Raw genomic sequence first — 10,670 nt, 5'->3', positions numbered from 1 at the left:
AAATAACACCCAACTATTGAACTATTTCAGCAACAAGCAATTAGCTCATAACAAGTTTCCATGGTTTGGATTGATTCTGCTAACAGACTGGAGCAATGTGCCATTCACAAGGCATCTTTTAAAAGAAACTAACCATGAAGTAGCCAATTATGATATTAATATTTCATAGCAGCATTTAAAAATGGGAATTGTGGACAGTGGGCAGCATACTTGCTCACTTGCCAAAGGTTTAAGTGAGGAGACACTTTTTCTGTATTTATAAAGTTCTGCATCTTTATAAAAATAAGGCTCCAATGTTCTTTTTGTGATACACATGATGCTGGCTTCCATAGTGGTAGCTAAAAAAAAATCATTTGCCATACATTGGTAATATGGGATAACCAGGAGTTTTGTCTTTTGACAGCTAAATGCCGATGTGACGTTGATCCCCACAAACGAACCAACTGTGGACCCCCTGGCATCACTCCCCAGAAATGCGAAAATTCAGGATGTTGCTTCAATTCAACAGTGCCAGGAGTCCCTTGGTGCTTTAAACCAACCCCTCCGAAATGTAATTGATTTCTGTGATTTAAAAAAAGACTTTTCCAGTTCTTAAATGATATCCAAATTAATGGAATAGATAAGGCCTCTCATCAGGAAGAACTTTGTAACAGATATCTTGCTGGTGATAGTAGTGAGACAATATCACAGGTGCTTATTTTTTTAAATTGTATCCAATTAGAGTAACCCAGACTCAAGCGAAACAGAGTATTGGACCCTGGATAGATGGTTTCTTTATATCTTAGAACTATTTTATAACTATAAGAGTTGGAGAAATGTTTCATTTTATCAAAACAAACATAGAAAATTTTTCTCAATGTGTGCCAAAACCCCAAATTCATGTTTTATACAGTATATAGAAAGGTATTATCTAAAATTAATATGTATTTTTAATGATAGTAGAGGCAAATTTAAAAGCTAGTTGGAGTACTGAAAGGTTATCCAAATTATACAGTATATGTAAATCAATATTCTAATCTATTCTTAATCAAGTATTGAGATCACAGATAGAGGCAGCTGAATTTTAGAAGGGTAAATAGATCTAAATAGAAAGGTAAATAGATCTAAAGAGATGTACATAAGCAAATCAGTTAGGAAGGGGTCCCCAACCCCTGGGTTGCAGATTGCTACCAGTCTGCGGTCTGTTGGGAACCAGGCTGAGCAAGTGACAGGCGAATGAGCAAAGCTTCATTTGTGCAGGCCCAGGAACTAGGTTGCACATGTGAAACCATCCCCTCCCCCCTCCCCCCACTGCCACTGAAGACCGTTGAGCCAGAAAGGTTGGGGGTCTCTGAGTTAAGGATTAAATTATGCATGCATGCTTTACAGTATAAAAATTTTAAACATAAGTCACAAAGGGCTGTCCAGCTTTTTTTAATCCAAGAATTCATATTAAAACATTCCCAACTGATGAGTCTCTTGCCTGTCATTCAACATATTCAGTGAAAAAGAACTTATTATTTCTGCAGGTGACAACTTTATTCCAGGTTAAAATTGAACATGAACAATTCCAACAGAGTCTAGTTATTATCTCTCTACAGGAATTATAAAATGGAAAAAATAGGAAAACATCATAAAGGACCCCCAACGTCTGTCCCTTATGTTAATGCAGAGATTCCAGCGCTTGACCCTTTGAGTTGTTGCTTCCTCCACAGAGAACGTCTTATGATCCAATATCTCCTTTAATTTGGATTCATAGGTTTATTCTCATAGGTTGGTCTCAAAGACCATGCTGTTTGGACAGCATGAAAGCTCAATACATGGAGATGGCAGTAAGTTAGGAAGGCTGCATTAAAACTTAACAGCCATGTGGTTTGATATAATATTGCTTTTGGTTTAAGAGATTTCCAGCATGATTGAATCCAAAAAGATGAAGATGAAGAGGCAACACCGATGTTCTTAAAACTTACATTTTTCTGATAAGTATGTCAATGGTAAAACATTCAAAATAACACCCAACTATTGAACTATTTCAGCAACAAGTAATTAGCTCATAACAAATTTCCATGGTTTGGATTGATTCTGCTAACAGACTGGAGCAATGTGCCATTCACAAGGCATCTTTTAAAAGAAACTAACCATGAAGTAGCCAATTATGATATTAATATTTCACAGCAGCATTTAAAAATGGGAATTGTGGACAGTGGGCAGCATACTTGCTCACTTGCCAAAGGTTTAAGTGAGGAGACACTTTTTCTGTATTTATAAAATTCTGCATCTTTATAAAAATAAGGCTCCAATGTTCTTTTTGTGATACATATGATGCTGGCTTCCATAGTGGTAGCTAAAAAAAATCATTTGCCATACATTGGTAATATGGGATAACCAGGAGTTTTGTCTTTTGACAGCGAAATGCCGATGTGACGTTGATCCCCACAAACGAACCAACTGTGGACCCCCTGGCATCACTCCCCAGAAATGCGAAAATTCAGGATGTTGCTTCAATTCAACAGTGCCAGGAGTCCCTTGGTGCTTTAAACCAACCCCTCCGAAATGTAATTGATTTCTGTGATTTAAAAAAAGACTTTTCCAGTTCTTAAATGATATCCAAATTAATGGAATAGATAAGGCCTCTCATCAGGAAGAACTTTGTAACAGATATCTTGCTGGTGGTAGTAGTGAGACAATATCACAGGTTCTTTCAAGTGAAACAGAGAAGTATTGGACCCTACATAGATGGTTTCTTTATATCTTATAACCAGGGATGTGCAGTCAGTGGAGGCAGGAGAGGCAGAGCCTCACCACTGTCATCATGAACGAAAAAAAATGTAAAAGGAAAAAGGCTGAGCTAGTTTCTGCCAGAGTCACAGTGAATGACTCTGCTTAGTGCTTAACTGTTTAAAAAAGACTCTTAAAAAGTGCCCTCTACAGGAAGAGGCAGAAGAACCACATGCCTCATTTAGTCTGACTTTATGATCACTCGAGCAGAGCTAAGCAAGGGTTAAAAGCCGAAAAATTCCTTATGTAGAAGAGGCATGAGGTTCTCTTGCCTCCTCCTGTAGAGGGTGCTTTTTTAGAGGCTTTTTTAAACAGTTAAGCAGAGTCATCCATTGGGGACTCTGGCAGCAGCTAGCCCAGCCTGACCTCATCTCTTGCCTTTTTCCTTTTACATTTTTTTTTCATGATGGCAGGCAAGAGCAGAGTTGAAATCCTTTCTGAAACAGCTGGAAAAGGTACATGTGTGGGTCGGAGGGAGGGGGAGGAATTCAAACTTCATCCTCAAGTGTAAATCCCTCCCCAAGTGTAGTTTGATTGCATGCAGAGCTATGTTGCCTTTACACACACACACACACACACACACACACACACACACACACAGACACACACACACACACACCTGGATAAAAGTATATAAGCCCAGCTTCACTGATTACAAGTTTGAAAAGGCAACATGGCTCCACCTGCAATCAAAGGCTCGGATTGGAAGGCAGCAGGGGAATGGGGGGTGGGGTATGGCAGAGTAGCTGCTTTCAAGCCATTGGAAAATATCCAATCCAACTTCTGTGTTTGTGTTTGTTTGAGAGAGAGTGAGTGAGAGAGGGATCCAACTTCTCTGTGTGCATCTGTCTGTTTGAGAGAAGGGGAGGGAGGGAGAGAGGGAGGAAGGAGGGGGAGGGAGAAGAAAAAGAATGAAGGAAAACTTTTTCGCAATGGAGAAAAACAAATGCTGTTGCTTTAAATCGGAACTGAGCATGCCTGGCTGTGGAATTCTGGGAGTTGAAGTCCACAAGTCTAAAAAAATTTGAAACCCCTGTTTCAGTGCCTCACCAGCCATAAACCTCACCACACGTCATTGCTTATAACTATCTTATAACTATAAGAGTTGGAGAGATGTTTCATTTTATCAAAACAAACAAAGAAAATTTCTCTCAATGTGTGCCAAACCCTTAAATTCATGTTTTATACAGTATATAGAAAGGTATTATCTAAAATTAATATCTACCTTCAATGATAGTAGAGGCTAATTTGAAAGCTAGTTGGAGTACTGAAAGGTTATCCAAATTATACAGTATATGTAAATCAATATTCCAATCTATTCTTAATTGGTACTATATCAAGTATTGAGGTCACAAATAGAGGCAGCTGAATTTTAGAAAGGTAAATAGATCTAAATAGATGTACATAAGCAAATTTGTGATAATTAAAGATGCTGCCTGCTTGAGCAAAAACTCTTAAGCAAAAAATGTGATCTGTGTAGTACTTCTGATTCAACTCCAGGAGTTTCAATGGAAAACTACAAATGTAACACCTGTTTGTATCTTTAATGTAGCCACATCTTTTCTTGCACTATACAGCTGTGGCTGCCACATATCTACTTTAAAGAGTTACAGACAGGTGTTACATTCCTACACCTTCATTTTCAAAACTCTCATTTGGAATAAATATCAACCGCTGTACAGGACAATCAAATTTAGTTAAAATTGAATTGTTACAATCAGGATCCATCAAGAGAACTCTTAAAAGCTATACATTACATGTTGAATGCTACTGAAACATGCACAGCTGATTTTACCCTTTGAAAGAGAAATGAGGCAGGAGACCTGTGAGATTTATTTATATTACGCATTCGGCCATGGGCAGTTCTACTACTTAAATCTGAGTCAGCATCTTAAAAGTATTGTAATGCATTTTGAACAATAGCCATTATTATGTCAGGCCACTGTAATTTTCATTACAATTTTAATTACTAGTACACACTGTTTACTAGGTTTTGTCTGAATACAGTATTTGTTCTTACACTATTATTTCATGTACGTTAGAGGTTATTGTCTGCTAAAAAAAGTTATTTTCTTGGCTGTTAGTAATTTCTGGATAAGAGGTATTCTTTTGGAACATTGCTTAAAAGTAACACAACTGTAAAGTCTTTTTGGGAAGTAACTGAACCCAAACTGCTTTTGACAATCATTACAACACAAGCCCAGTTAGATGAGTTATTAATCGGTGGTTCCTTAAGGTGAGACATTTAAATACTTCAACACATTTCTGAAACGATTTCCTAAACAACACAGCATAGTTTGCAACACATGTTATGAAGAATATAAAGTTTTGTTTGGAATTTCTCAGTGATTTGATACATATTTTATTAAATATATTACTTCTAACTGCTACAATATTTTTAGTTCTTATTCCTTCTGCTCAGATGAGTTGAGAATTACTGTGATGGAGCACAATAAAATATAAGTTTAATGATGTCCTCTTTAATGGATTTTGTCAGAGTGCGCACAGTGTGACTACTATTTTGAGACAACCCAAGAGCAAAATACAGTGCACAGAGGTTTGTCTTTTAAACAGTGGTTTATATACAAGATTATATATATATATAATATTATTTATCAGCACAAATACAACACACACATACACACACACATGTTAGGCAAATACCAAGCAAGTAATCAATCTTCAACTCTACCCAGAGAACTACAATGGAGAGAGATAAATGAGGAAGAGAGGCTCTCACATGGCCTCCCTTATATATACAGCTTCTTAAAGTGGCAATAATCTGGCTTCTTAAAGTGGCACTACCTCTGCTGACTCATCCTCATTTCATCGTCTTAAATTACAACCTTACATTGGCTGGTCAGCTTCAAATCATCATTACAGATTTTGAATGCAGCAGACAAAAATTTATATAGCATATTCTGAACCAAATTACAGCTAGCCCTGACCTACCTATTCTGACTTCATTTTCAAAACAGATAGAAAGGTATGTCCTACAGATGTGAAATTCCGGAAGAACTGTGGCTACCCCGGAATTCCTGCCAGTGAATGTGCAATGAGAAAGTGCTGTTTTGAGAGCAAACCACGTGGTGTCCCATGGTGCTTTTTTCATATCAGTGTGGAAGAGGGTAAGAACAAGTATTGGTTTTGTCATTTTGATAAATGCATGAACCTTTTATAGAAGAGACATGCTAAGATACTTTCTGGCATACAGTGCAGCTTTCCATTGTGAGTAGAATTCCTCATTTAATTGCATTTGCTTACAGTAGCTTAGAATTAAAATGATGCATGTACATTTAATTTTTAGATCAACATTTCCCCCTGTTTTCTAGTTTATGATTAGTTAGGAATTTTGGGGGTGGGTGGGTTGTTTTGTTTTGCTATTGGGGGAAGGGAAATTATTTTCATTATTTATTATCATTTTTATACTATTTTAAGTCTGTTTTAGGGCTTATGCTACAATATGGGTAGAGATTCCCATCTCAAAATGACCGGACACAATGTCATCACTTTTAATCATTGTAGCCTGGAAATTGCACGTTAAAAAAATAACAAAACAAAATAAAAACATGGTCTGCATGGGACTCCCAGGCATTTTGTCTTCTCAAAATACAGGTTTCAGATTATTCTAGAAGAAGAAAAAAGAGGAAAAACATTTTGTTTCATTTTTATTTTATTTAGAAACTGCTATGTAGTCTACAATATATGATCCATTTCCTTAAAACCTGGTAGACCAGGAATCTCCAAACTTGACAACTTCAAGACTTTTGGACTTCAACTCCCAGAATTCCTCAGCCAGCTGACAGGGGAATTCTAGGAACTGAAGTCTACAAGTCTTAAAGTTGCCAAGTTTGGAGACCCTTGAAATAGACCACTGGTCGCTTTCATTAAAAAGCAATGGGTGGTGATTCTGAATGCAGCTAGATTCACTTAAGACCATCAATTTTATGTCTACATTTTGAGAGCAACCCCAGCATTGCAGGCAGCGATACATGTCTTACTAAGGTGGATTTATGGGTGGGATTGAATGGGAAACTGAAACTGATCATAGTGGTAAAATATCAATGAGACCACTATCTCTGATTATGCTTTTGGTGTTCCAAATGCTGTGGACCATTACAGATGAGTGACATGTGTGTCTGGGAGAAATTTTGATGACAAAATGTGATGCAAGGTGTACTGTAATGGGAAGATCTGGACCCCAATCTTTTGTATTTGCATCTTAACTTTATAGGCTACTATGTACAGGTTGTCCTCAATTTACAACCACAATTAAGTCCAAAATTTCCATTCAAGTTCCAAGGCACTTGTTAAGTGATTTCCCCCATTTTATGACTTTTTTGCCATAGTTGTTAAGTTAATCATGTGGTCTTTAAGTGAATGTGGCTTCCCCCATTGACTTTGTTTGTCGGAAGCAAATAGTGATCACCTGATCCTGGGAAAAGGAACTCTCTGGGGTCATGTAATTCCCATTTGCTAAATACCTGTGATCACCATGTGGTAAATATATGCCAGTTGCTAAGTGCCCAAATTTTGATCATGTGACCCTGAAGATGCTGCAATGATTGCAGGTGTGAAAACCATTCATAAGTCACTTGTTTCACTGCCATTGTCATTTTGAAGAGTCACTAAACAAATGGTTGTATGTTGAGGACTATCAGTAAATCATGTGGTTTGTGTTATGATGTCAGGATTCATATTTGACTTTTGAACATATACACATGACTTCCCATGTAAGTGCCTGACATAACACTGGAAAATACTGAGTAATGTAAAGCCAATCAGAAGGCACCATCATTAAGTTGTTGTGATGTCAATAAATTTGATATAAGCCTATTCTCAATATTGCAGACAAAAGAGGGTCTAATTTACTGGGGCTGAAACCAGCATCAGAGTAATAAGGAAATTAATGTGATAAATAATCCATACAAAAACTTGCAATTATAATCCTAGTAGAATATTTGTTGTTATTTTGGGGGGAGTTGATAGAAATAGAAAAAAGAGAAAAGCTGAAATTTTTTACTCTTTTTCTTTCTTTTCAGAGTGTTAAAATGATGCTTTAGGAAGAACTCTCACAAAGAGCATGCCTTCGACAAAACTATTCAAGCACAATGTTATCCCATGTGGTGTACTAATTTTGGCTTCCATGATACATTAATGCATCTTTATAATAGTTAATTACAGATTTTGTGACTTCTTTACATCTGCTAAAGGCAATTGTGATGAAAAAAAGAAATGCATTTATCTTTATGAATGCATTATAAATTTGCCCCTTGTGCTGATATCCAGATAGTAACCTACACATGAGATATTAGCTTTTTGTAATTGAAAATTTCATTTTTGAGGTGCTCCTGTGATTAGAAATATACTATCTGAATAATATGCTATTAAATCATGCAAAACAAATTGAACATAACTGTTTGTGCGAATAGAAAATCTTGTTTGCTTTATAAGCTTTACTATAAATCCTTGTTAATAATAAAAAGCTTCGGACATCTTATGTAACAGAATGGATGGATGGATGGATGGATGGATGGATGGATGGATGGATGGATGGGTGGGTGGGTGAATTTCAGAACTCTCTCTGCTTTGGGTGGCAATTTCACACAATGTGGAAGTTAAAAGGCAAGGAGGAAGTTTCTCCTGTTCTTCTTCAATTACCCAATCTGCAGCGTCTTTCCCACCTACCAAGTTCCTCTTTTTCTCAGTGTAAGTTATCACCTGCAGAAGACTTATTGGGCAACCATATAAGCAGTGTGGGTTTGTGAAGATGCTGAAAGTAGAAATGGTAAAGAAGTGATCTGAATATGTCAGGCACTGAGTAGCAGGCCCATACTTAGATACAGACAACCATCCAGAAGCAACAAAGAAGAACATAACCATGATGCCAAGATGGAAAACAGATTCTTCAACAGACCCAGATGTCTACTTTGTCCCCACATCTACACCAGCAGCACTATCACAAGCCCCAATAATATATATTCAAGATTACAAACACGTTTACATGCTTTTCCTCAAATGTGATATCTGTCATCAGCTGCCAGCAGTGCCATTCTGATTATACATAAAGCAAAATGGTAACATTTGCACAAAAGAATTAATAAACATAAGTTTGACATCAGGACTCAAATATAAACAAAATAATTTCAGAGCCCTCTAATCTCCCAGAATATTCTTGAGTTTTGAGTTTTTGAGTTTGAGTTTTATTGGGATTTATATGCCGCCCTTTTCCCTGAGGGGACTCAGGGCGGCTTACAACCACAAGGGAGGGGGGTGCAGTGTCAAAAACAGAACAGTATGTGAACAAAGAAAAAATAGTAAAAACACAACTTTCATTCAGCAATCAAACACTCGGGCGGGTAAATTGGGAACCTATCCCCAGGCCTGCTGGGAGAGCCAGATCTTGAGGGCTGCGCGGAAGGTCTGGATAGTGGTGAGGGTACGGATCTCAACGGGGAGGTCGTTCCACAGGGTCGGAGCTGCAACAGAAAAGGCTCTCCTCCGTGTGGTTGCCAGTCGGCATTGACTGGCAGATGGAATTCGGAGGAGGCCCAGTCTGTGCGATCTAATTGGTCGATTTAGGGAGGTAATCGGCAGAAGGCGGTCTCTCAAGTACCCAGATCCACTACCGTGGAGTGCTTTAAAGATGGTCATCAGTACCCTGAAGCGCACCCGGAGACCAACAGGTAGCCAGTGCAGCTCGCGGAGGACGGGTGTAACGTGGGCGAACCGCGGTGCGCCCACTATCACTCGCGCGGCTGCATTCTGGACTAGCTGTAGCCGCCGGATGCACTTCAAGGGCAACCCCATGTAGAGCCCGTTGCAGTATTCCAGCCTAGAGATCACAAGGGCTCGAGTGACTGTTGTGAGAGCCTCCCGGTCTAGGTAGGGCCGCAACTGGCGGACCAGGCGAACCTGGGCAAATGCCCCCCTGGTCACAGCTGACAGCTGGTGGTCAAAAGTCAGCTGTGGGTCCAGGAGGACTCCTAAGTTGCGGACCCTATCTGAGGGGTATAAAATTTGACCCCCCCAGCCTAAGCGTTGGTGTATTAGCCAAATTATTGGGAGGGAAGCACAACAGCCACTCGGTCTTGTCCGGGTTGAGTACCAGTTTGTTAGCACTCATCCAGTTCCTAACGGCCTCCAGACCCTGGTTCATCACGTCCACCGCTTCATTGAGTTGGCACGGGGCGGACAGATACAGTTGCGTATCGTCCGCATATTGGTGGTATTTTATCCCGTGCCTCCGAATGATCTCGCCCAGCGGTTTCATGTATATGTTAAATAGTAGGGGGGATAAGACCGAACCCTGCGGCACCCCACATGTTAGGGGCCTCAGGGACGATCTCTGCCCCCCGACCAACACCGACTGCGACCTGTCCGAGAGGTAGGAGGAGAACCACCGTAAAACAGTGCCTCCCACTCCCACCTCCCGCAGACGTCGCAGAAGGATACCATGGTCGATGGTATCGAAAGCCGCTGAGAGGTCAAGGAGAACCAGGATGGACGCATAGCCTCCATCTCTGGCCCTCCAGAGATCATCGGTCAATGCGACCAAAGCGGTTTCTGTAGCAAACCTCCAAGTTACTGCCTTAGAAAGCAGGGCTTTAAGAACAAAGTGTGAAATTGTTGAACTCACATACATCAATAAAGTTCAGACAATCTCAGAAGGTCCCAATATAATTTTTAAACATGCTACAAATGTTAATTGCTGCGTACTAACAAGCTGTCTCACAGGTAAATGGCATTTACATACCAATTTATCTTCCCATTTCTTTTCCTCCATCCCACCCAATTTAAATCCTACAGCAGTTCAGCCATTTTATGAAGTAGGCTGCCTTAAATAAATCATATTTTAATAAAGTTATTAGAAAAGGTACTGCCAGAATCCTGAGTTTTTTGCCTGCGATTTT

The 10,670-nt window shown here is 39.3% G+C and overlaps 1 protein-coding gene across 1 annotated transcript; it reads left to right on the top strand.

Moving 5' to 3' along the window:
* Positions 1 to 342: 342 nt before the first annotated feature.
* LOC116510727 (trefoil factor 2-like) lies at positions 343 to 8,178 on the top strand (the record flags this gene model as incomplete). The annotated part of the gene is made up of 4 exons (XM_032220379.1): positions 343 to 550; positions 2,388 to 2,534; positions 5,736 to 5,885; positions 7,800 to 8,178. Coding segments are annotated over 4 exons (513 nt in total), but the record flags the coding sequence as incomplete, so codon positions are not given.
* Positions 8,179 to 10,670: the final 2,492 nt, after the last annotated feature.

Source organism: Thamnophis elegans, chromosome 6, assembly GCF_009769535.1.
Source record: "Thamnophis elegans isolate rThaEle1 chromosome 6, rThaEle1.pri, whole genome shotgun sequence".
NCBI lineage: Eukaryota > Metazoa > Chordata > Lepidosauria > Squamata > Colubridae > Thamnophis > Thamnophis elegans.
The sequence above is the reverse complement of the archived record's forward strand: the minus strand, read 5'-3'. Positions and strand labels throughout refer to the sequence as shown.